At 47.4% G+C, this 27,859-nt stretch overlaps 1 protein-coding gene across 1 annotated transcript in view; it reads right to left on the bottom strand.

The window, feature by feature from the left end:
• Nucleotides 1-27,859, bottom strand: part of UBE2R2 (ubiquitin conjugating enzyme E2 R2) — a 205,281-nt gene that overhangs the window by 61,028 nt on the left and 116,394 nt on the right. Inside the window, exon 4 of the mRNA XM_086960306.1 lies at nt 14,184-14,318. Coding sequence (XP_086816432.1) covers nt 14,184-14,318 — 135 coding nt within the window. The remainder of the gene's footprint in view (nt 1-14,183; nt 14,319-27,859) is intronic.

The raw sequence follows: 27,859 nt of genomic DNA on the forward strand, positions 1-27,859 counted from the left end.
ATTCGGATTGGAGTCACCTGAAGAGGTGGGGGGGGGGGGGGGCTTCTGCATGACCGGGGCCTGCTTTACACTTCAGTTTGAAGCAGTCTTTTTATTTGAGTGGTATTGCATTTGTTGACGCCCACTCTTCAAAAGAGCCGAATCTTAAAATGTTTAAGCTGGCTATTTAGAGAAGGCGTGCATTTAATATTTAACGGATATGTCTCTTTCGCTCTCAAACTGCAGGCCCCTGGAGAACACACTGTTCCTTCCTCCGGTGCTGTGCAGGAAGCCCAGCCCGGGCAGAGCACCGGAAGGAGCAGGCAGCCGAAACTGTCCAGAAGCCTCCGGCGTGCTTGCTTCTGGCGATTGCTCCCCAGCTCTGTTGTGGAGTTTAATGCTCCAAGGGTGACTCTGGTGACAACTGGACGCTTCACACACACACTACTACGACATTTTGTTAAAGCTAGAACCAAGCACAGCTGTACTAAGCTCGCAGGGCAGGTCTTCCCTGTTAGCAGCGTATGTCCAATGAAGTGGTGACCCGAACGGACCTGGCCTGATCCGCTCAAATTACAACTTTCAGGGTTACATCCGGATAGTGGATGTCTCCATATTTTGTCTCTGCGTCACACAGAGAAGCTGCGCCCCCGGATGAGTGTACTCTTCCGACTGTTATTATAGTCCTACCCGCCTTTCTTGGTTTTTCTGTGCTAGTTTGCACAAAAAGAGTGCATCTGTGAGTGTCTCTGGGTGCTAGCCTGTGCGTCACTCTACACAGAATGTGTCTGGGTATCTGTGCTTACAGGCTGTCAATATTTGTGTTCCTGCATTCACAGAACGGGCCTTCTGGGTTGTCTGGTGAGATGGGTGCTGTGTTCTTTATTGAACTTCATCGCACGAGATGGTTGTTTTAGAGGACTCCAGTTGAAAATAGAAAGCTCCAAAAGTGAACTAGGATTCCAACATAATGAACCAGGGCAGGCCCGCTCAGCTAGACACTCGCCTCGATCTATTTCTGAGCTTTGCTGAAGGCTGCCTCGTGAGCCGGCTCCTGCGGGTTGCTTCCCTATGAAATGGATCCAACGAAAACAAGCAACTACAGCCGAATTTGGAGGGGGAGAAGGCATTCCTTTACTGTTGCTTAAAGCACGCCATTCAGAAAAAAAGCCCGTAATTGCTAAACACACGCCCGCGCGCCACAGCAAGGCGTGTCATTTCCATTAGCGTGCCCGTCACTGTGTTGCTCCTCCCATGGCCATTATATCCGTTAATAGCTTCATGCGCGTAATAGACACCAATAGGCCATGGGAGGAGCAATGCTCGCACCGAAAGCCAATAGTCTGCTGTCTTTTATTATCGAAAGAACGCAAAGGCCAATGAAGTAACACTAAAGAAAAAAGCACACGCACGAGCGTCTTAAAGTCAAAAGTGACTGCTGAAACCCCGTTGTTCGATTACAAAATGCCTCGCGCTGCGTAAAGCACTGCTACGCAGTGAAACGCTAGGCGCAAGACCTAAAAAACTAGAAGACATTTATTATTTTAAATCTTTTTAATAAGGTTTTTCAATTATATATAATATCTTCGCTTGTACTTTTTATTATAACTTTTCAACATGCTGCATAGCAGCCACAATGCTCTACAACATAGCTCAACATTCAGGCTAAACACACAACTTCCCAAAGGCGAGACCTATTGGCTATGCCAATGCTTGTTAAATTAAATAAAAAGGACATAGAATAAGTTAACTGCTTCACTCCTGACTGTGCCTATTTACAACCAGACACCTCTCACCTAATGCTGGATTCTTAACCTACTCTTAGGGTGATTATTTCATCTCAAATGTTTCTCTTCTTGCTGTGTTAACTCCTTGATGTTTTCTACCTAGCGTACAATTGTTTATTTTTGTCAACTACATATGTGATGCTGCAACTTTTTATACTACTCCCAGCCTGTTGCTTGACAATCTGTATTATGTCTCCTGCATTGTCTTTGTAAAACACTTATGGATCTTTGTTATTTAACAGCCCTTCCTCCTCTTAAATCTCCAAGGCGGTCTTACCTGCTGCTATTTCGTCTGTATTTGTAATCCTTTTGCACCACTTGCAACCCCATACATCTACTTCACCTAGATACCATTTATCTCAATTGGTGATTTTGAATTGTGTTAATTTGAATTGTGTCCCGACTCTTGGTTCTAATAGCCTTGGTTCTAATGTCCCTCTTACGTCCATTCTGATCTTCCTCAGAGAGACTCTATTCTTTTCTATCTCTCATCCCCACCATTTCGGCTCCTTTCCCCTCTCTCCCCCACTTTTTGCCTCCAGCAAATTCCCTGACCTGCACATCCCATCATCCTAGTGGTAGTATCAAGCCTCTCCCCAACCCCACCCTCACCCTCACCGATCATACTTATCACTAGGTTTGGAGCCAATTCATGGTCCATCCTTTACACCCCCACCCCCACCCCACCAACCTAACTAAAAATGCCAGGATGAATCTGAAAACAAACTGCTAATTCGCCACCAAGAAACTATTTTTGGACAATTACCTAAGCCTCACATCCATATCAAAACGAACTACATCTTCTTCTCTGGGCGCCGCTCAAAATGGAAAAGTATCTTCCTCCACCACCAACCCATAAAGAAATCCTGCAAAATCCTGTATGGTTTGAAGCTGTCCACCACTCCTTCCCCCACTTTCCTAGGCAATATCGACATCTCCATATTCAAATCCGGAAATATCCTAATACAAGCCTCAGTTAACCACCTCAACATCTTTGAATATCACTTCAGTACTCTATATGATCTACTAACCTCCCCTGTCCTCATGTCTGTCGGACAACCACAGGTAGCCCTCCTGAGTTCACTTCCTCTAACACAACCCCTCCGCCACCAGATTCTCCGGCTGACTTTGAATCCTCCCAATCCCAGACCATTGAACCCGCCGCCTCTGTAACATCCTCTCTCTCGCCTGACTCTTCCTTATCTTATTCACCCACCCAAATCTTCTCTCCCATTCCCTCTCCAGGTTACCCTCCCCTACCCTCGCCCTACTCTCCATCATCCCTCTCAGCCTCCCAAACCTTCTCCTCTACTATTGAGCTAACCTCGCCTGACCTAATCACTAGGGCCAGACTTCCACAGGTAGCCTCCAGAGTTCTCCTCCCCTAACCCCAACCCATCTCCGCCTGTTCCTCCAGCTCACTGCGAAACCTCCCTATCCCAGACCTTTGAACCCGCCATTACAGCAGCATCTTCTCTTTTCTGACTCTTCCCCATCTTTTTCGCCCACCCTAATCTTCAACCATTTCTTCTCCATCCTCCCTTCCTTCTCCAGACTTACCATCATCCCTCTCACCCGCCCAAACCCTCTACCCTATTGACACTGCCTCACTACCCCAACCACTTCCTTCTTCCTTCTCAGTCCCTTCACCCCCCACTGCCCGATCGCCCTTCCACTCCCCCCCTACTCACCGAGTCCCCTCACGTCATCACCCCTACCGCCCCTCGAGAGATTCCAATCCAGTCATTTCTTATTGATCCCTTCCTTTGCCCTTCTCCCCCTCCTCTACCGCATGACATCCATCAGTCTGCTGGGAATGATGGCCTTCCCACCAGAATCCCTCCTCAACTTGAGATCATTAAAACCCCTCACTCCCCGCCTCCTGGGTTCCCTCCTCGTCCACCCCCAATCCTTTCTCCCCGGCTAACGCTGAACATGCCCCTCTCCCCACGGACCCCTTTTCCTCCTTTCCGTATAAGTTTTTAATCCAATCACTCCTTAACATTGAACTCCACCTCTCTATCTTGGCCTTAGAATTTTCATCACTCAGGAAAGACTTTAACACCCTCTCTGAAATGAAACCTGCCAATCATCCCGCCCCTATCGGCGATGCTCACACCAACTCTTCTTTTCATCCACAAAGAAGTAAAATTCCTTATGACAGACCATCTGGGGGTCTCCCTGGTAACTGCACCCTTATCCCATCCCAAGCAACGAACCTTCTCTCCTACCCTGACCTTGGAGATCTCAAAATTTACTACCCCTGCAACCCAATGAGTGTTGGCACTCTATCACCCCACCACCACCACTCCAGTGAATCAACTCTGCCATTCTCCAACACATAACAAAGGAGCCACTCTTGACGCTATCATCACTAGCAAAGATTTGGCCTCCCTTTCGCACATTGTTCCCATTGATTGGTCGGACCATCACCGTATTCTCTTCACAATCAACATAACCCCTACTCTTAACCGCGAACACGAACCTTATGAAAATGTCCAGAAACCTTCACCTTATTCCTCCAGGTCAACGCAAGATTAAACTTAAAGGGAAACTCAAACTTCCTCCTCCCATGCAAAACGCTTATGATCTTACTGAACACTACAACAAATCCATCAGAGGTCCTTGACCAAATTGCCCCTGCCAAATCAAAATCTGAGAAACATCCCCTCAAAATCCTGGTTTAATGGTGATCTCAACATCAAGAGACGTGCGCTTAGGTTAACAGAAGACACTTGGAGACAACATCACTCCCTCCCAGACCTTGCCCTCCTCAGATTGGCTCAAGGTAATTACAAAAAACATATCCACAACGTAAAGGCCTCCTTCCGCGCCCAACTCGACCGAGTAAGAATAGACCTAGGGAACTTTTCAACATTATCAAAAGTCAAACAACATCGGCCCCACCCAAATTGACTGCCACTACCAAAAGATGTGAAGAAATTGCTAATTTCTTTTCTGATAACATTTCTAAGATTGATCTTTTCTTTGCGCTTACTCCACCACCACAGGGCTCTTCACCCCCAAATACCCGCCTCCCAAGTCACCCTGTTCAACTTTGCCCCCTCCAGACTCTGTTCTTCTCCCGCTCTCCATCACCCCCCTGGAACAACGCCTAACCTGCCCTCAGCCCAAAAATAATGTATCTTGGCTTCAATTCTGCCCATTTACTGAACGAGAAGTCCTCAACATCATCTCTAAACTTAAACCCTCTTCTCATACCTTTGACCCACTCCCCGTCAACCTCGTCCAAGATTTAAAGTATATAATCTCACCTTATTGGACTTCCATCATCAACACCTCCTTGGCCTCTGGCTGTGTCCCAGTTTCCCTCCAACTGGGCAAAATCTCTACCATCCAAAAAGTGCTACTGCCTACCCTAACGACCTTAACAATTTGCACTCGATTTCCAACCTGCCTCTTATTTCCAAGGCCCTCAAAAAATGCGTCCTACGCCAACTGGACAAACATATCGACTCATTCAATCTTTTTGATACATTACAATCAGGCTTCCGAAAGGGCTGTAGTACAGAAACCGCGATGCTCAACATAGTTGACAAGATCCGTCGCTCCCTCGACAAGGGGGAGGCTTCCCTTCTCAATCTCCTGACCACTCCACTGCTTTCGATACAGTCCGCCACCCTACCTTACTCCACACCCTCAAAGATAGATTTGGCTTCAATGGTCCTGTTCTCGAATGGTTTTTCTCCTTCTTTCAGCACAGAACCCAGCAAATTAAAATCAGCAACTGCCTCTCTAAACCTATGCCTGTCTCCCTGGGTGTTCCTCAGGGTCTATTCTCTCTCCTGCTCTATTTAACCTCTTCATGGAGCCGCTCACCCTCACTCTAAAGAATGCAGGTACCAATTACCACCTCTATGCTGATGATACCCTACTTTACTATAAAATCAAATCTCATGCAGACATTCTGCACCTAAATGATACCCCGATTAAGATTCAACAATGGTTCCATCACAATCACCTGAAACTGAATCCTAAAAAAACTGAAGTAATTCTCTTAGTCCCCAAAAACAACCAGCTCCCCATTCTACACTGGCTCGCCGACCTCAAAGTTAAACTGCTCCCTGGCCTCCTCTAGCTCAGTTAAATCTCTTGTAATTAGCATTGACCAAAATATTAGCCTTTCTCCCCGCATAAAAAAAAAAAAACACAGCTCAAGGAGCCCTCTTTTCCCTAAATCACCTAAAGAAAATCAAACCCTTCATTCCTGTGGATGACTTTAAATCTGTGGTCCAATCATTAGTTCTCTCCAAATTAGATTATGGCAACGCCTTGCTCGTCGGATCACCCAAAGTACACCTAGCCCCTATCAAATCTGTCCTTTACCTCCCGGCCAGGTTTATTTCTGATTTCAAGTGGTCCGATCACATTTCCCCCATCCTCAAAGATCTCCAATGGCTTCCGATCAACGGTAGATCCAGCTACAAGACGGCATGCATTACACAAAGCCTTACATCTTCAATCCCCACTGTATCTCTCACAAAGACTTCACAAAGGAGGAGCACCAACGCTCTTAACTGGTTTCTCTTTTGGTTAACAAAAAATCTACCCAATCACGCTCTTTCTACGGTAATGTGCCTACAATCTGGAACTCTCCCCAAGGATTGTTGCAACCACTCATACTTCAGCTTCAAAAAAGATCTCAAGCGACACCTTCTCCTCAAATACTGGAGTCCCTAATACTGTCACAGTACAGTTCTCGCATCCTGCCTATTATGTTATGTTTCTGAACGCCACCCCACCCCCTCTTCACACTTACCTCCATCCTCATTTATCGAGCCCTCATATTTTCGCTTCATACTCCTTCATGCCACCTCCTCCCCTTCTCCCCTTCTCTCCCCTGACTCCACCCCTTCACCATACCTCCCCACTCATACCCCCCTGACTCTACCCCTTCCCCATACCCCTCCCCACTCCCCCCTACAATCCACACTAGCTCAGATATCCAACACACTTTATGGACTAAATGTTAAGTTTGATTTCCTTGTCTTTTTATTTATCGTTCTGTACATTTTGCTCATATATTTTGCTTTTCCTTTTTTTGTAGTAATGCATCACTGCATAGTGAGTTCAGTCGCATCCCCTGTAAAGGGCTCTGATACCCTTGGGTCTGGCCAGCGCTATATTAAACAGTTTAACTAAATAAATAAAATGAACACGAAAGCCAAGCTGGCAAAGGTCCATCGCTGTCAGATCCAACTTGCTGGTTTGCCCTGCTGGAAGCTGCTAAACTTCCAGACATTTTCCAAGTCCCTTCCTGGAGGATTTCCGCTGGACCACTGCCAAGGGTGCAAGCTGCCAACTTCGAGCCCTCCATTAAATCTCACAGGGCGGTCTCGTTGTGAACGAGAAGAATTCTCCAAGGAAAGACTACATCTGAAGGTAAACGTTTGACCAGGACATACCTGGTACCAGTATCTGACCCACAAATTTAACACTTGTACGAAGTAAAAAAAAAACTCCCAGAAAAATAGCAATAGCCCAGTGATTAAACACCACCGAATCTCATGTGTATCTCGGCAAGCGATTAGGAAAGCTGGGGTTTTTTTTTTTGGTTTTTTTTAAAACCTTTTATTAAAGCAAATTGACGCAAACCACAGTAATACAGCTTACAGATTTTGAACATAGCGTCAAGTAGGCAGAGTTCAATCAGTTCCGGTAACAAAGTGACGCTAGGAAATAAACAGTTAGGTCGCATCATGGAGCATAACCAATGTCACAATAGTAGAATTTTCTGATAAGCAACTGCAATTCAAAGCAAGCATAAACAATAGTCCAAAAAACTCAAAAAAAGGAAAGAAAATTGCATCATTCAGAAGTAACAGCTTGCGAGACCAGCACATCAGTCCGTTCCGTATCACAATAGGAGGCATCGCAGACTATAACCACACTTCTATAACAGCAAACACCTAAACACCCCACCCGGGAGGAACAGGAGTAAAAACAGAAGGCCATAGATCGCCAACAATACCTGAGGGACCAAGAGTAGGGTAAAGCAGCGAGCAAACGGGACGGTCCATCCCCATGTAACAGGAGAGCGGCGTGTCGTGGCAGAAGCTCTAGCTAATGGAGTGCCGCGTGGGGTACCTGAGTCCTAGCCCACCCCAGTAGGTAAATTGGGGTGTAGGGACTGAGCTGTGGCTTCCCTCGCCCTCCCCGCAATGTATTGGCGATACGGGTCCCAGATGTCGGTGGGGCGGGAGGTTGCCGGGAGTTGGCCAGAATATTCCACACTATTGACATTGCAATAAGCCACACTTCGCAGCCAAGCGGCAACTGTGGGAGCCCGTCTCGAGCACCAGTGCAGTGCAACCTCTCTCTTGGCCAGAAGGAAGCAGATCGATGCCAATTTGCGTATCTTTCGGGGAAAGTTGGACATGTATCCCATCAGGGCAATCTCAGGTAAAACGGCAAGTGGAATGCCTATAATCGTACCCAGTGTATCATGTATAGCAACCCAAAAAGCGTGGAGCTTGGGGCATGTCCAGGAGAGATGGGCGAAGTCCGCCTGTGGGGCGTTGCACTTGGGACAGGTGTGGGGGCGCGCAGGGTCGATTCTGTGGGCCATCGCCGGGGTGTGGTACAGTCGGCGAAGGAATTTGAAATGAATGAGTTTGTGTCTGTTATTCATCGACACCTCTTGTCGTGGCGCAACATGCGTCCTATTGATCGTCAGAGATCTGGGTGCCCAGATCCTTTTCCCAAGCGGCACGAACCGTCTCATCCGACGAAGGGAGTGAGGATAAACATAATTTGTAAAGTTTGGATACCACGTGGGCCCCTGAAGTGTTCTGGATAATGGAAGTGAGTGCGAGAGTGTCGTCCGGTGGCAACGGGAAGGTGTGGAACGTGGCACGCAACAATGCCTTGAGTCTAGCCAGCACAAAGGTGTCCATGAAAGTGCGCTCCGAGAAGCGAGGGTCCTCGGAAACGGAAAGCGCGTGGCCGTCGGGGAACAAGTCACCGATCGTAGTCAATTGGTATTTAGCTAGTGTACGACAGATCAATGTTTCGCCAGTTATGGGGAGCCAATGAGGGTTGGGCAGTGGGAGGGCCTGTGAGTACAGAGTGTCAACACGCAGTAAGCGTCTAAGTTTGTCCCAGGCCCAAGCCGTAGTGGTAAGAGGAAGTATGTCATGCGGATCGCGAGGAAGGCCCTTAGGGAGCACGTTGTCCAGGGATATAGGGAGTGCAGCGTCCGCCTCAGGTTTCAAGTGTTGAATCCTGGCGTCCGGATGGAACCAGGAATGGGCATACGAGCACTGGGCAACCAGGTAGTAGAGGTAGAAGTCCGGGACCCCAAAGCCCCCCTTTCATATGGCAGCGTCAGGGCGCTCCAGGCCAGACGTGGGCGCTTCCCACCCCAAACCAATCTCAACAGGGCCTTGCGTAGTTGCGTGAAAAAAACCCGAGTGAGAGGGATGGGAATGTTGTTGAATAAATATAAGAACCGGGGCAGTACCACCATTTTCACTATGGCAATGCGACCAGCCATTGACAAGGGAAGGCGGAGCCACCTATCCGTGTTATCTTCCAAGAAATCGAGGGCGCGTCCATAGTTCATGCGAATGATAGCCACAGTGTCCATGTGGATGTGAATTCCTAGGTATTTAACGGAGTCCTCGCACCATTCCAATGGGAAGACGCAAGGCCACCTCGAAGTGGCAAGGGTAAGGGGGAACAGTTGCGATTTGTGCCAATTAACCCTGAGGCCAGAGTAATCACCAAAACGTACAATCTCCGACAGCAGAGGCTGTAGGTTGGTTTCTGGGGTGCGGATGTACAGAACCATGTCATCCGCGTAGAGCGAAACAAGCAGAGGCCCCGTGCGGAACTGGAGTCCCCTGTGCAAGTGTTTCTCCTGAAAGTGACGGACCAGAGGATCCATAGCCAAAATAAAAAGCAAGGGGGATAAGGGGCATCCCTGACGTGTTCCTCTAGACAGAGTGAATCTGTCGGTAATAGTTCCATTGAGGCGAAGACGCGCCGTGGGAGCCGTGTACAGCAGTTCAACGGTCGCCACAAACATAGCCGGCATGCCCATCCTACGCATCACATCTAGAAAAAAGGGCCACTCCAAGGTGTCGAACGCCTTTTCGGTGTCCAGAAAGACCGCCGCCGCTGGGACGGTCGGGTCAATTCTATGTAGGACCGAGAAGACTGTGCGTAGATTCAGGGAAGTCGACCTTTGGGGCACGAAGCCGGATTGAACCGGTGAAATGATAGAATTCACTAGCAGCGCGAGCCGCAAAGCGAGCGCCTTGGCAAGGATTTTATAGTCTAGGTTTAGGAGTGATAGCGGGCGATAGGAACCGCAGACCGTTGGGTCTCGGCCAGGTTTGGGTAGCAAGACAATAACCGCCTCACGGAGCGTAGGGGGGAGAACACCGGACTCCAGGGCCTCCGCGTACACCTCGACCAGGATAGGGACCAACTCCTCTTTGTATGTTTGATAAAAATCTGCAGTGAAACCGTCCAGGCCTGGCGCCGAGGAACCCTTCAGCGAGTCTATTGCCTCTACGATCAGTTCGGGAGTAATAGGGTGCGCCAGGAAGTCTTGCATGTACTTTTCTAAGAACACCATGGCTATCTCGTTGATGTATGGACCTGGATCGCGAGTTTCCACCGTTAGGGCGGACTTGTAGAGCTGCTTGTAGTAAGACAAGGAAAGCTGGGGTTTTTACTGTTAAGCTTTGGCAAAGAAAAGGACAACAATTAAAGGGCCATGAAATGTAAATGTAAATGTAAATGTGTTGTATTTGTATAGCGCGAACAGTCACCCGTAAGTATCCCGGCGCTTGTACTCCTACCCCAAGGGAACCCCTCCTGGCTTTTCCTTGTGAGGTGTCCACTCCTGGGCATCCCATGGTGAAACCAGGCATCCCTTGTGTATCGGGGGCCGTTGTGGAGACTAAGCAAGCTATTGCCCAGAGTTGCAGCGTGGGGCCCATGCTTAGATTCAGCACTGAGGCGAGAATATCCAGTCAGAGGAATTTAAGCCCGATCCCGCCGAGGCGGGAATCGAACCCTGGTCCCTGGCCAGCACTCTGCATCAAGGTCTGCCGCTCTAACCATTGAGCCACACTTCTCCAGCTCTAACCATGGACCTGAACTAGGTCAGAGTGCTACTATGATAATAGAGGTGGCATATATTGTTAAAGTAGATTACCTTTTCTTCTGAAAGGGTTCCACTGACCCTCATGACTAGAACAGCTTGTGTCTCAATATGAAAAAACAAGGTTAATTGCGAAGATGAAAACGTCTGTTTCTATACACGAAAATTACCATAAATGCTTCATGCAAACCAACCACCTCAGGTTTGCATCTCAACAAAAAGTAGAATTTCCATGAAGCAGGAGGAATATTCTCTATAAAACCAACAATTAGGAAGGTCTTCCCCATTCACCAACCAGTCAAAATCAAGTCTAGTCAATTCCATTAGTCTAAAAAAATAAAATAAATAAATAAATAAATAAATAAACCATGAACAGTGTTCTTTTGGTTTTTAGCTTGATCCAAGTCATAGAGGTTCATATAAATACAAAAGGAACAATGTAAACGACAAATCTCTTGGACAGCCATCTGAATCTACAAAGCTGTACTACTGAAAATGAATAAGCCACATACAGGACAGGTACTGTTGAGATTGGCATGCAGCCCACTATTCATCCAGTAAATGGCAAAAACCTGTAAGAACACAGGAAGGTGCTTAAAGAATCAAAGTGATTCAGAAAAGGGGGTGGTGATGAACAGAGTGTCTGAATTAAGCAGAACACTCTTACCCAGTCCAAAGATCAGGGCTTGATCCATCACTGTTTTTTAGCTCACTGCACCATCCCAGCTCAGAACCTGGCTATATGCAAATTAGTCTGACCCTGGCCCAGTGCATCATGGGAACAGGGCAGACCAAACTACCAAGCCAATTCTTATACTGGGAAGGAAACAAGCTACCGGGGACCGGTTTCTGGCATTTCAGCCGTCTTCGGCCCGGCTTGCTTGAATCCTGATGGTGCAATGAGCTAGGGACTCACATCTGAGTATACCCTTCCACGCTTATGGTGGACAAAAATGATTCAGAAAAGGGGGTGGTGATGAACAGAGTGTCTGAATTAAGCAGAACACTCTTACCCAATCCAAAGATCAGGGCTTGATCCATCACTGTTTTTTAGCTCACTGCACCATCCCAGCTCAGAACCTGGCTATATGCAAATCAGTCTGTCCCTGGCCTAGTGCATCATACAGCCAGGTTCTGAAACTGGGATGGTGCAGTGAGCTAAAAAACGGTGTTGGATCTAGCCCAGATCTCTTGACTGGGTGAGAGATTTCTGCTTAATTCAGAGACTCTGTCCCTCACCACCCCTTGTTGTAAATATTTTTGTCCACCCTAAGCGTGGAAGGGTATACTCAGACATGAGTCCCTTGCTCATTGCACCATCAGGATTCAAGCAAACCGGGCCGAAGACGGCTGTAATGCCAGAAACCGGTCCCCGGGAGCTTGTTTCCTTCCCAGTGTAAGAATTGGCTTTTGTAGTTTGGCTTGCCCTGTTCCCATCATGCACTGGGACAGGAACAGACTAATTTGCATACAGCCAGGTTCTGAAACTGGGATGGTGCAGTGAGCTAAAAAACGGTGTTGGATCTAGCCCAAATCTCTTGACTGGGTGAGAGATTTCTGCTTAATTCAGAGACTCTGTCCCGCACCACCCCTTGTTGAAAATATAAAGAATCAAAGTGACATAATCAAGACAACAGAAGCACTTTCTACAGTTAGGTGTGCAAAGCGCGTTAAAGTCATTCATTGTATAAAACAGGGACTCATGTTAAGTGACATTAACAGCCTGGCACCATAACTGTATTATCAGTGAAAACAAGTGCTCCTTAGAAAATAATTTTCAAAAAGTCCTTGCACAGCAGAAATGGGGTCCTGATGAACACTGGATGAGAAACAAAACACAGCCCTTGAAATCAAAGGGGTGTTAAACCACATAGGAGATCTTAGCAAATAAGTCCCACACTTCCAGTGGGTTTTTGGTGGGAGAGTCCCCCCCCCCCATATCTAAACAAAACCAGCATTTGCATTGCAATAGGTCTCGCATTCATGACAGTTTCAGCTATTGGCACGGTGAATAACAATGCCTTTTATTTATAGGTTGGTTTTTAAACAAATAAAAGGCACTGTCATTTACATGGTCAACAGCTTAAACGCAAATGCGAGACCTATTGCATTGCAAACACTGGATAGTAAAAGCGTCCTATGCTGTGCTTTCAATACAATGCTGGCCAAGCCTCCTTTAGATGGCCTGCGGGCCGTCATTAAAGTGAAAGCGCAGTATGGGGGCTTTTACAAGAAAAAAAAGTATGTCAAGCTGACAAACAAATGTTTTTATAAAAGTGCCCCATGGCGCGCAACATTGCGGTCCTATAAAATAAATAAAAAACATTATGGCACTGGTTAAAGAAAGACGGGCACTGCTTAAAGAAAGAGAGCACTGGTTAAAGAAACATAAAGACAGTTGAGAGCATGTCCTGCCTGCAACGGCAGGCAGTAAAAAGTCACTAAACAAAATAGTGCTTGGAGGCTGTAATTAAAGCCTACCGAGTAACAACGCACGCAAGTCCTCATGGGAGGTTACAAGATGAGACAAGGCGGTACTTAGGATGGACTACTAAGCCTATTGACAAATGAAAAGCCACAGTTTACGAAGGACAGTAATGCCTTGCAGCACATGTGCTGCTCAGGCTTGACTTTAAAAAATGTGTCTGGATGGTGGATATTACACTGCTATTTCTCAAATATACTGCTTAAGTGCTTTCATGTCTGAATCATAGAAACTCAAGTTTAAGCTAAAATTCCTAAATGACCAGTGGCTCTGGCCCAGATTATAGGAGATATACCAATGAAGAAATAGTGCTGAAAGTAAAGAAACAACACTTACTAAACCCTGTATCTAAATGAAAAACAGTAAGCTGGAAAGTTAGATTAGCCCACAATTAAATTACCTTTTTAGATCAAAACTAAGCAGAGAAAATAGAAGCAATCCATAAAAATCCATCCAATAGGTACATAGCAGCAGTGTCCATGAGTACATCTAAGCAAGAAAAGGAAAACAGAGGATAAGACTGTCTTCAAGCATCCTCTCTTGCCTAATCACTCCAATCGCAGAGTGCAGGAACCATAGATTGCATAAACTTAAAATTAAAAAGAATGGGGTTCAACAACAGTCATCACATTGCAAGAACAAAAGTTTCTTCACAAGGATATATACACAAACACCCCCCCCCCCCCAAGTAAACAGTCTGAGAAGTGTCGAAAATTATTGCATAACAGGGTAATTGTACGGGTATAGTAACAACCATTACATGTATTTAGGGTTTTAATTTACCACTCTTGCCTACCTTATGATCTCTGCATATTCTTTGTCTTTTCCTTTACTGTCCCTCCATTTTCTAAACATGACTGAAGCATCCACATTGGCTGGTGAGAAGGTGTTGGGCTCATTGAGCAACGATATTACACTTAGTAAGATTGTCCTACAAAGTAATACATAAAGTTTTCAAAAACACGCTTGGTTTAAGAAGCATAAAAATATGGCATCAGTAAACAAAAGATTAAAGAATGTTTAAAATGTTGGGTTACGTAAACAGAGGGATACTGCCCATGTTGTGACAATGTTTGCCAGATGCTGAAGATAAGCTGTAAAATAAGGACCTATTTTAAAAAAATATATATATATTTTTCATGTAGGGCCCACTAGGTGCAAACTACTGCACTAAAATACAAAAATTGAAACTAAGCCAGAGTACACAGAAATTCAGTTTTATGCTGCAATGTACAGCAGTTACAGCAGTGAACGCAAGACACGTCCTCTTATACGGAGAATGTTGTTACCTCATCATGAATGTTTTATTTGTTACGTAGCCATCTTAAAATCAAAATTACACATTCTTGTAAAAAAAAAAAAAAAAGCATATATATATATATATATATATATATACACATACATACACACACATATATACATATACACACACACACACACACACACACACACACACACACACACACACACACACACGGTAAGCACAGACGTCAGAAACAAATTTGAATCTTGAATGACGAGGCAGGACCCATAGATTGTGCAGATTTTCAATTTATTGTGCGACCCAACACCAGTCCGACATGACGCGTTTCGGCTTCTCCAAGCCTTGATCACATGAGACAGACATGGGGGCTGATGACCCTTATTTAAAGTGCACAGTGCTCATTTGCATAATGAAAAGTGAAGAAATACTTCAACATATTGTATCACAATGCTATTATACATGCGTAATGCAACCCAGACGTGATGATCTCAGTTTAAACAAACGCTGTAAAAATTGTTTGTGCGAACAGTAGCAAGATATCAAATATTTTAGATATATATATTAATTACAAACTGCATAGTCCTTAGCCGATTTTATGATACTAGTTACGTACATGTGAAATTATTACACGACTCCAGCAACGGATTTTACCGACTATATCAAAGGTGAGGCAGCTTGTGTATACAATGAGTTAAGTCCCGAGTCCCTGGCAAGCTTTTAGCAGTTGAGCACCTAAAACTAGCTTCCTCAAAAAGGTAATATTTTGTAACTGCCTTATGCTCATTTTTGTGTTTTCCACACCTTCGGTCTACTTTTATGTGTAGCTTTCTGTGACCTTTTAAAAGCTATCTATAAAGACTATATTATGTGCGCTCCACGAACGAGCCATGCACTTGCTACTCTTTTTAGTATAATGCATTTCCGATTGTTGCTGAGGAGACAATATCTGTAAGATTAACCACAAAGCCTACTGTTCTTTTTCAATTCAAAGGTTACTTTTAATTTGAAAAATAATTGGGCTGGTATTATGTGACAGGTGTGTCCTTAGGTAATGTAAACTACATTTAACAGGTGCGAGGCTCATTCATGTAAAACGTGGTTGCCAAACTACAGTGCTTAGGCTACAGCAAAAGTTACTAATGTAGACTCAAATCTTTAAATTATTTTGTAAGAACAGCTGATCTCCAATTCATATCTGTTTATGTAGCCAAGCACGCAATCAAGAAAAGACATAAGGCCACAGGGTAACTAGCATATAGGAAGAAAGTCAAGAGGGGGAGGGGTGGTGAGGGGTTGGGGGAGGGGAGGGGTGGGGGAATGGGGACCATTGCTGAACATTGGAGGGTATGTATTTTTTTAGATTCAGCATAAGGTACTTAGTTTGGGATGCCAAGGATTTAGTGCTGAAACAATTCACAAAAAGATTACATAAAGACTATTACAGTTAAAAAAAAATGCATAGGAACCTTTTTTTTAATTAAATAACACGTTTAGTTACATTAAAGATTACAAGTCTGAAAAAGCAAATCAAGTGAGTCAGTCAACTGTGGAGCATAAGCCGGGCAATGTGAGGGAGCATTTTATATGGAAAACAAGACAAGTAAGTTAACCATGCTTGTGTTCTACCAAAGGCCAGGGAAGGCACACCGATACCCCGCCAACCAGCCCCTATTTCAACCTCCAAGGTAGGGGGAAATAAAACAAAAAAACATGATCTACTTCAATATGCAAATATTCATGCAGGGTATGGAAAAAGAAACCTGTCTTAGAGTGCCAGTAAAAGGTAAAGTAAGCACAGTCACTCTCTCAAAACGCAAGGGATACCGAGGAGAATTAGTAACACCCATTTCACAGAAAAATGCGGCCCAGTCAGCGTACCACCGGAATCCATGCTATCCACAGCATCAGTGACCCAAATAAGCACTGCCAACATCAACCAAAGCCACTAGATGACTGAGTGCATACCACAGACAAAAAAAAAAACTGACAAGTAAAAGAGCAAGCTACCTACATTCGGGAAAAAAAATTCTGGTGGATAACCTATCCCAACGCAGATTCCTCACCTTGTGCATAACACCAGTAGCCAGGCTTGATCTGGAAACTTAAAAAGCAGTGCTCCTGCATGCCAGCACATGGCTCTGTGCGGCTTTGGCCGACTTCATTCCATTCCGAAGTAATGAACCGCACAGCATAAGCGTAATCCATACAAACATAACTTTCTTTTGAAAGCCTGTCCGTGCCCTCCGATGCGGAGCCTATCAACAAATTGGAAGAACCTGAGGGCAGATTCCTAAACTGGGACAATTTAGATGAAAAAAAGGGCACAATGCCACACACCGGGGAAGTGGCACGACGATGAGTTATCTATGGTTAGATATAGTATCTAAAAGAGGGGGTGTTACCAAAAATAAGTAGCCGGTTGTTCTGATGGAGGAGATTTCTAACCACAGAGTATTCACCTTGGGCGTAGATATCAAATCAGTAACTCTGTTGTAATTTAGCAGCGATCAGTGTTAGAATTTAGCTGAAGCGATCTTGTATTCAACAGCCATCTTGTCTGCCATGTGCTCGGTCCTTCCTGGCTGTCGTTTACTCTTGTACTCTGCTTATGGACAGATTATATTTAGGTTCTGCTGTAACTGTTCACATATGTGTTGGTCTATAACTGTCAGGGTATTTTTGCTGTAATTAGCAAACTGTTAAGCTCCGCCCTACTGTTGACTGCATTTCTGTGTGGCCTTTTATGTATGCAAGCCTTCTCTTCTGTACTTGTACCGCCTTCTTCGGAGCTTCTGTGTGGGTATAAAAGGACCATGTTCCTTCTGTTCAGTGTGCTACTTCACACACTACCGAAGGGTGTTGTGTGAATGTAGTTCCACCTCGAGGTTAATAAAAGTAATTGGTTTTATATTTCAGTATCCGTGCCAACTTCTATTCTATTGGTCTCAGGACTTTGTGCAGAGAAGGGCGAACCCCTAGCACTGGTAGGTCAAGCTGAGGCTCACCACAACACCTCCCAATATGAAAGGACTCGGATCGAAAAGTCCTGCAGGACCAAACTGACAAACCGACCTTCCCATCTCACCCAGGTGTCAAGGCAACAATGTTATGTGAACGTGCGCAGTGAAGCCCAAAATGAGCTGTCCGGCCTTCTGAATACTGCTTCAGTCAACGTGTAGCAGATCTTGACACAGAGAACTATCCATCAGGAAATGGTCCCTTTCTGCATCGCCTTCCCCTTTTTTGCACCCAGAGATCTCAACAAAGAGCGGATCAGCTACCCAATGGTCCTTGGTACTACAGAAGTAAAAGTTCAGTGCTCTCTTGGGGTCCTTTGAGGGATGAAGAAGCACAATAAAGAATAATGGCTTGTCGACGTAAAATTATATCACTACCTTCTATAGGAATGCTGCTACTGTTAGCACTAGTTTGTCGAGAAAAAATGTGGCATAAAGGGGTTAGATCTAGAGGGACAGAAGCTCACTCACACGGCGTACGGATGGTATTGCAACCAGAATATTTTTTTTAACCCCTCCCATGCTGGTGACGAACCCCAGCCGTCACGCCCCACGGTGGGCGTGTGCTGATGGCGGCTGGGGTTTGTCACGGCCCCGCCCTGTTCTTTTGTTTACCGCACAGCGGTAAAATCGCGGCCGCAGCGAAGGGGTTAAAGTTGAGTAGGTGCAACCGTTTATGGGCTCGACAGTGCTACACAAGGGGAAAACGAGGACCAAAGCAAAGTCAGACAGATGCATCACAAATTGCTTTCATGGAAACATATTGCAAATCTTGTACATCACAACAGGTGATTTGAAAAAGGATGATCGCTCAGTAGACCAACAAGCATTGGAAATGCAATAGGGCTCGCATTAGGAAAGTTTGAGCTATAGGTGTTATAAATGAATTATTTTTATTTGTGTTTTTTTCAAAATAGCTAAATTAATAGCTTTATCATTTACAATGCCAATAGTTATAACTTTGGCGAATGTGACACCTATAGCATTTGCAATGCAACATGTTTTGTATTTACGTGACTTAGATGTATTGCTATTACAAATAACAATGGCTTTTAATAACATTTGTGAAGATTATGTTCAGTGTTTTTTATTGTGACGAAAATCCAAGAACAGAAGTGAAATATTAACATCTTTTTGTGATTTGTAATAAAGCGTGAAAGCTTGAAAAATTGAAAGAACATATTTGAACCAGTGATGCTGTGGTTGCGCTGTGTGGTGGCTGCCACGGCAGAGGGAGCTGTGTGGTGGCTGCCACGGCAGAGGGAGCTGTGTGGTGGCTGCCACGGCAGAGGGAGCTGTGTGGTGGCTGCCACGGCAGAGGGAGCTGTGTGGTGGCTGCCACGGCAGAGGGAGCTGTGTGGTGGCTGCCACGGCAGAGGGAGCTGTGTGGTGGCTGCCACGGCAGAGCGAGCTGTGTGGTGGCTGCCACGGCAGAGCGAGCTGTGTGGTGGCTGCCACGGCAGAGCGAGCTGTGTGGTGGCTGCCACGGCAGAGCGAGCTGTGTGGTGGCTGCCACGGCAGAGCGAGCTGTGTGGTGGCTGCCACGGCAGAGCTGTGTGGTGGCTGCCACGGCAGAGCTGTGTGGTGGCTGCCACGGCAGAGCTGTGTGGTGGCTGCCACGGCAGAGCTGTGTGGTGGCTGCCACGGCAGAGCTGTGTGGTGGCTGCCACGGCAGAGCTGTGTGGTGGCTGCCACGGCAGAGCTGTGTGGTGGGTGCCACGGCAGAGCTGTGTGGTGGGTGCCACGGCAGAGCTGTGTGGTGGGTGCCACGGCGGAGCTGTGTGGTGGGTGCATCGGTGGAGCTGTGTGGTGGGTGCATCAGTGGAGCTGTGTGGTGGGTGCCTTGGTGGAGCTGTGTAGGTGAAGCTGTGTGGTGGGAGCCTTAACGGAAATTACAAATCTCAAAACAAAAAAAATCTATCCTTTAACGATGCTGGATAAATTATGACAAGTGCTTGCTACTGTTCCAACAGATACATGCAGAAAAATATGTAGGACGTTATTCTGGAAGGAAAACTAAATCACAGAAAAGAAAAGAGTACGAACCGTAAATGAGAGGTTTGTTAACATCTGCATTGGGAGAAGGTTTTGTTAAACCTGTCGGTGTTTAATACCAAAGCTACACTATATTTTAAGGAATGACGAATTTTAAAGGTCTGCTTAGAAAATGATAAGTAGCATGGCAAAATAAATCGCAACAATGTGTGCAGAAAGGAAAGAAAATATATATATGAATGTTGTCTGGGCACGGCAACAGCGCACGGCAACAGCACATGGCAACATAACTGCGCCTTAGCTAGCTACTACACAGTGCACTCAGTACTTAAACCAAAACTCCGAAAAGCCCTCTTAAGAAGCATGGAATTCGTGGTCCTCCGTTATTGAGGCACATTTTTGGGGGAGATGTGTTCCCAAAAGACGGCACACTGATTCACTCAAAAAATGGTTATACTGACAGAGCGGCATTTATCTTTACAGAAAAGGATACAGCATGCATTCCATGTTTCTTTTCAAGCAGAGCATAAACAGTTGTTGCAGCAAGGGGCGGGAAGATTAGGAGACGAAACTGAAAATACAGCCGGCAGGCAGTGAATAATTAGGAGGTGACAAATGACCTGGGACGGCTGCCTTTGATGTGGTAATGCGAGGCAGGCAGATGGCTGGTGGCATTGTGCACGCGCTTTTTAGGGCTTGCGCAATGACCTAAAAAGCACATGCACTCAAAGGAATCGCCAGTGGTGGTTAAACACTGGATAAGCCCCTATAGAGCTTCCAGCTGTGCGCATGCGCACAGCAGGCGAGCCCTAAAAAAGGGCATAAAGGCAGACAAATAACCTTTAATAGTGCCCACATAAAGTCGTAGCCAAGCCAAAGACTAAACAAACAAACAGCAATACACCCAAGGGTTTGCAAACCACAAACTTATCTCAGTGTCCAGCATAAACTTCTTTCATTGACAGATGCCTGGTTGCCAGGATCACATCAAGCATTTCAGGAGGAAGGCCAAAGAAATTTAACTGCCGCCACTCAATCTCCACGCATGAAGGTGCAGATAGTGCAGGAGCAAGCTCAAGACACTGCCCTGCTACAACAGACGATTCTCCTGAAGCGGCAGCGGGATTGGAAGACAGGTGCTCAGGCCCAGAGGTTCAGGTTACTACATTCTCCTGGCTTAACACTGAGCAACTATGATGGGCTCAGTCATTCCTGATCTTCAGGACTCTGGGCAGGAGCAGCAGAGGCAGGAATGCATGCAGGAGTCTCATGCTTCATTACATGTGGAATGAGTTTCCAAGAGCACCTTCTTTTGAACTCCAACGTACAAACGTGTTGACACTGGAAGGTCTGGGCAGTGGGTAAGAGCATGCCAGGGTTCTCCCTATTAATAAAAAGACACCCTGCAACACCTCTAAGTGTAATAGCTATTCGTGAATGAGCTAGTCTTCTGTGGTGTTGAAAGATCCGTCTGGTGGCTAACCACCAGGTGTGATGTCCAGTCTGTTCAGTAAGCTCCAGAGGCGCATAGCCTCCTGGAACAGGACCAGAGACCCAACCTTGACTGTTTGTTGTAGCGCCAAATGGGTGTGGTGTTATTAGTAAGACCCTGAACCAGACTGCTCTAGATGATCAGAAGTTATGCCTTAACATGAAGAGAATCGCCTACTGCGCCTTTAGATTTATGTGGATGCAGGACTCAGACAGAGAGCAGAGTCCTTTTATGTCTAACTCTCCTAGAAGGTCTATCCAAATCTTTAGTCGTGTGTTGCCACAGTTACGTCTGGGTGGAGTAGGAAGAGGGGCTGGCTGCTGGCCTAATTGCTGTCGAGGAGATTAACAGCAGTCTCCTCTGGCATCTTTATGGAATCTGACATTGTGCTGGCCCAATGAGATCCCAAATCCCATTGGCCATGGCCAGGATGCAGCAGGCATGCAGGCCAAGATGCCTTAAAGCTATTCCCCTCAGAGATCCAGGATAGAGGCTGAAACATCAGGATCACACCGAGATGTCCATTAATAGTAGGAGGAAATGCCTGAAAGTGCACGGTTTCCAGAATCAATTTGTTTAAGAGCCTTTGCCAAGGAGTCAGGTGTTACTTCGCAGATTGATTGAAAACCCCAAAGATATCAAGAAGTCTGCAGACGTCCAGAAGTGGTCTGTGACCAACTATGGAGAGAACGCCTTCGACAGACAGTTGTTGAGGTAGGGGGAAGTACCCCCCTCCACAAACCTTCCAAAAATGGTCAGAAACCATCACCTTTGTGAACCCCCTAGGGGCACTGGCAAGGCCAAAAGGGAGCACAGCAAACTCAAAATGCTCCTGGCCTACCTTGAATTGCAGAAAGTGCCGGTGGGCCGGCAGAACTGGAAAATAGGAGTCTTGCAGCTCCAGCCCCACCATTCAGTTCCTAGGATCCAGAGCAGAGAATCTGGGCCAGCATGAGCATCCTGAAATTGTCCCAGGAAGGCACTGAGCAGGCTAAGATAGGGGAACCCTCTCAATGGCTCCTTTGGTTATAACAGTGTGTACCTCCTGAAGCAAAATGAACAGATGGTCTTCCGCAAGCCACTCAGATGTAGGTGACAGGTGTGGCAGGTACAGCAGGTTGAAAAGGAATGGCAGGGCATAGCCATGGACAATTTGGAGGACTTATGTGCTGGATTCCATGCTCTCCCACTCCAACAGCAAGTGGTTGGCCCGGTCTTCTTACTTGATGGCTGTGTGCCACTGAGGGCGCACTAAAAAAGTTTGGAGTTGCAAGCAGACTCATATGTAAGATTATCAGATTGGTAATTCTGGCATTGCATGTGCGGCCATAGCACCCCGCACTCCAAAACATCCTAAACTTGCAAGGCTTGCAGGGATTCTGAACAAACACAGAACTATGCGTAGGATTATGGGACCTTGGTGCATAGGGACTGTGTCATCCTACCACCTTAGTAACCATGAGCGCAGGACAGACTAGCTATAGTGTCTCACTTGCTCTCCTACTCAGTCACAGACAAACAAAAGGTTAGATACCGCAGAAGAAAACATGCCAGACTCTCAGGAATCGCGGTTGCCAGAAGCACCCTTTCGCTCGTTCTCTTGTACTTGTCCACAATAAGATCCGACAGACCAGAATAGGTTCAAAATATTTATTTTAACCAACGTGCTCTAATATGCAGTGTAGGTGCCACAATAAGCAAGAAAATACATAACACAACTATAGTAATCATAGCAATTAGTCCATAAATCATGACAGGAGCGGTCATTATTAAAAGACAGTATAGCCTAACCTTCCTCCCCTTGTATAGAAGCAGGATGATTATATGTTAGAAGATCTCTGGGGTTATCTGCAGACCCCGGACCTCAGTCTATAGATGGTATATCTGCATCATAGGTGCGGTCTTGCTCTTCTCCCTGGAAAGGTCCCTCTCCAAATGTGTTACCTATTAGCATATTCCAATAAGCCTAAAGTACGTATTCCCAAACACCAGCTGCATCAGTATGTTTTGTCTAGGTGCTAGGCCGTGACCAGAACAAGGTGCACTGTTCATCGACCTTACTCACAATTTTCAGACTAAATCCCAGGAACCTGCAGATTGTGAACACAGCAATAGGTTTTAGTGTGAATACAGCAAGAGACATTTACAGAATAAACTTGTGTATTAACGTGCACAAAGCAGCAGACAATCTGCCTCTAAATTCGGCGTCACGCCGGTAGCCCCAGTGGATTCAGTTTCCGGGGGTGCCTGTGAGGACATCGCAGTTTTTCTAGTTTCAAAGTTTATTTTGGGCTGATTTCTCTCAGGCCTGCCCATGCTGCAACCAGTCCGCTATATCCAATATCACCAGTAGTAGGGTGTAATCTGATAGCGATTTGGCAATGCCTACAGGCCTGACCAGTATCCAAAACCAAAGGGTGTAAGCAGAACCAGCACCCGAGGAGAAGCAGCTCCAGGCGCCACTCGGGCTCTATCGCCGGCCAACTAGCAGTGCCGAAGCTAGGCCCGGGTCGCGCCACCTCAGGAAGCCGATCTCCCCTCCTCAGTCTGCCATGGGGCCCGGTATCAGCTTCAGAACAGTCAGCGGTAATGCTCCAGGCACCACGCTGCCGCCGCCTCGCCGGTGTCCTTCTACAGACGCCCGGGGCTGCCCCGCTGCCCCGCAGTTCGCGCAGAGCAGCCCAGTACGGCTTAGTGCTACCTCCGCAGCCCCGGACTTTCCTAGGCCTCTGCCCCACTCACCGCCAGCCCCGGGGACGGCCATTCACCGCTGTTCCAGCCTGGAACTCCCCGGCTTGCCTCGCCTAACTTCTCCAGCTGCCCTCACTGCTCTCGATCTCGATGCCAGGTGCCGCAGGACCCCACCACGGCAGCCAGGTCTTAGTCGCAGCGATCAGGCCCGAGCACTACGAGGCCGGGCCCCGGCAAGACGATCACCCGCCAGTATTCGGCCCGGGAGAAGAGATCGATGTCCGGAAACAGTTCCAATCAGTGCTGTGTCACTTCAATCACGCATAGCCATCAAGCTGGTAAGTGGCAGAGGTAGGATGTGTAGGATATTGGAAGGATTTTAGCTCGGTCTGGCGGAGCCTCACATGAGTGCGGCCATCTTGCCCAGCGCCCCCCGAGCACGTTTGATTGAGTGGAAAGTACTACACTGTTTCCACGATCCCTGAAGGATAAAGGATTGTCATGTTCGATAGTAGCCATAAACGATTCGTTCCTTGGTAAAGTTAGGTGGCTTATGGTGGCACTGCAAGCTAGCTGGACTAAGGGCTAACATATCCTTTGGGGGGTGTCTGGAATCCGTCTGGACACCAATCCCTTAGTTTATGTCAAAACGCGCAGATTCTATGTATTTTTAGGAACGACAGAATCATCCCCAGACTAAGTGAGAATCCCATGGTACCATAATAAAGCGTGTTTATCATTATAATAGGCTACAACGGTAATGAACAACCTCTTAAAAAGGACCAAACTTTAAACCTTAACCATTCAGGCAGTAGCCTCTCTTGGGAGATTTCTAGAGGGTGCCAATTCCCTCATTTGTTCACTGCATGTCATATGTGAAGGGAATGTCCCTGAGCTCTGCTCAGTTTTCTTCCAGATCTTCTACACTGTCTGGAACAGCGAAGAAAGCCCTTTGCAGACCCTGTAAGACCTGCAAAAAGAAAAGGGTATACGTAGATGACCCTCTTAAGGAGTCTCTACTGCCTCTACCTCCAATATAAGGTAAAAGATTGTAAAATGTGTCACACTTTTTCCTCCAAAACCTTGAAGGACAGACGGGTGAGGCTTCTTCTGTGGTTTCAGAAGCCAAAAACTCAGATCATCTTCTGAGGACAGTGATACATCAGCATGGTCTCACAAAAGATCAAGATCCCAGGACCAAGTGATCTCTGAAGCAGAAAGGCCCTTAAGACGTCCCACCACAGAAATTCTCTGAAAAAGTAGAAATACAAACGAATCTCCTCAGAGGCTGTATCATTTGAGCCCAGTACTCTATTTGCAAGGGCTGGGGATTTCCTACATACATCCTCAGCTGAACCATCACTGTATAAAACTTACCTCAAATCTGTAGACAACTGTTGCTACAACGGTGAAAAGGACTACTTTATCCAACGACACCCTGATCCAGTCAACAAGAACTGAACAGCCAAAGACTCAGTCAACGACACCGTTGATACAACAGCAGACACAACCGCGAACGACCCAGTCGACGGGAGGTGCATCAACGACACCAAAAGCCACAAGCTAAATCACCAGCATTACCCATGACCATTCCCACGACTGACAAACTATAAAAATTACAAGGATCTTGTAAACATCCTTGTGACCTGAGGTTCTCTCACCCAGCAATGTCGCCACCCCGACTGCTTGTTACAGGATTTCAAAAAGCAGTAAAAAAAAATCTGAGTCATCACCCATCACAGATTATACATAAGAGGAAGGCATCAAAATAATGAATAACCCAGCAACAGTGGCGGCAGTGCTGCCTTGTACTGACAAAATAATACAAGGCTCCATAAGATTCTGCCTCCTGCCTCACAGGACATCCCAAACCAAAATCCCTCATATGACAGGTGGCACAATACCGCTTTAAGAATCCTTCAACTCCTAGATCTATGCCACCAGATAAAGAGGGCAGGCGGTTAGACAACATAGGTAAAAGGTTCTCCGCCATGTCGCACATCAGTTTTTGCAGCCAATACGCTAGCAATCCTGGGCCGCTACGATAGGCAGATGTGGTCAGACATTGGGGGCATCAATAACGTAGAGCCTGAAAATAGAAAATTTGAGGCATGGAAAATACTACAAGAGGGTGAGCGCACGTCAGCAGACATCACCGACAGCACAATAAACACAGCACCCACGGGGGGCGTGGCTTGGAGTGCGATGGAAGACGTGCTCGGGTTGAGCTCCTGCTTGCGCTCCCCTCTCCCGGGCAATTTCTCCCTTATAGTTCTCCTGACACAGCCGGAAACTGCTGGCGGACCCTCACCTACCTCCCGCCCAACTACTGACCCGTCGAGGAGTGGATCGGACGCACGGATCCGCACCGGCCCATACTGAGAGGCAGTGGCCGGCGCGGTCGCGGCCTCCCTGGGGCCTTTGTCTAAGCGAGGCCGGGGCTCTGGAGCTGCGCCTAGGCCACACTCTGCGGCCTGCACGCGACGTCACCGGAGCCTCGTGACACCTGGAAGTGAACGCTACACAACCACCTGCACTGCTGGCCAGCTCCTGACGGGTCGCTGGACCGCTTGACCCTCCTCACCCGACACCCCTACAGGCGAGCAAGGCAGAGGACAGCAGGAGACGGAGGTGCCGGACAGCGCCGCAACCTGGGGGATTGGGCAATCTGAAGGCCCGAGAAACGCAGAGCGGGGATATCACGCCGGTGACACCTAGAGCACACCGCCTAGACGCTGGTGAGTGCCGGAGGGCCCCCCCCTCTCCCATCAACACCAGAGTCTTGCTGGCAGAGACACTAAGCCAAGCCTCACGGCCCCTCCAAACCCGCAGTGAACCTTGCACGGCTGAGGGGCCGAGACTAAGTTACGCCCCCCCCCATTTACTCTGCTGACCCTATGGGCGACGGCGCAGGCCCTCTGGAGCGCAGTGCGGGCACTGCATCTGGTTCACGACCCCGGCGCTCCAGGGGACGACCGACGAGACCACCCCCCCCCCCCACTTGACTGAGCGCCACCCGCTGTATATTACATCGGGGGGTCTGATGACCTTCTCTCCCCCCCACAGCCATCAACGCCGGAACGCAGCACAACAGGTGGCATGTGAAGCTGCGGTCAGGGACACAGAGCTGCGACCGGCAAGGGGGACCCTACCCATCATCTGCCGCCATCGGATGCGGACGCAGGGAGCCGCCGCCATCACAGCCCTGACTCTTGCAGAGACTTTGTGCCGAGAACTGCTCGGAGGAGTGGAGACTTGGCTCTACCAAGAGAGAACCCTTCGAGGTGGGCTGGGAGCCGTTACCACACGACAGACACCCCAATGCAGCCCCCTTTACAACAACTCTAGGAGCAGCAATAACGGAGAGACTGTCACGCGCCGATGCCTCTGCCCTGTGCCATCAGAGCGCTTGCTATGAAGGAGTTGAGTGGACCTGCTCGAACACTTGACACCCCCATTCAGCTGCTGCCTGCCTCGAGCATCTGAACATCCGCAAGTGAGCACCTATAACTGTTCAGTAGCCGCAAGCACAGGTTGCAGTGACCAAGGTAGCGGTGCCCCCACAGTGTCCGCGTTCGTAACTACAGAACTCCCAAGACCCTACATACTATCCACCTGAGCCTGCGACTTGCACAATCCCGCTTATACGCCGGCCCTGCACAGTTTCTCTATACCGAGACACCCACACTCGCCAGCACATCTGCGGATGCCTGCTGAGACCTGGGAGGGCTGCGTTACTGCGCCGCCACACAAGCTTGGTGGTGACTGCAGCTGTCCCCCCTCCCGGCCGGGACTGTTGAGGACCGCTGGCATTCAGACACTGCACAATTACCCAACGAAGAGTGACCCGGGACAATCCCACTGGCGTGCCGGCCGAACACATTTGCCACACCTGGATCATGTCTGGAGGAGTGAGGACACGTACCGGAACCGGAGGCACGATACCGAAGGGGAAGCTCTCCAAAACGGCTTCCAAGATGGATGCGGAGCTGGTGACCTCTAAGCTCGATCAT

The sequence above is a fragment of the Lissotriton vulgaris genome, chromosome 3_1, assembly GCF_964263255.1.
Source record: "Lissotriton vulgaris chromosome 3_1, aLisVul1.2, whole genome shotgun sequence".
Classification (NCBI taxonomy): Eukaryota; Metazoa; Chordata; class Amphibia; order Caudata; family Salamandridae; genus Lissotriton; species Lissotriton vulgaris.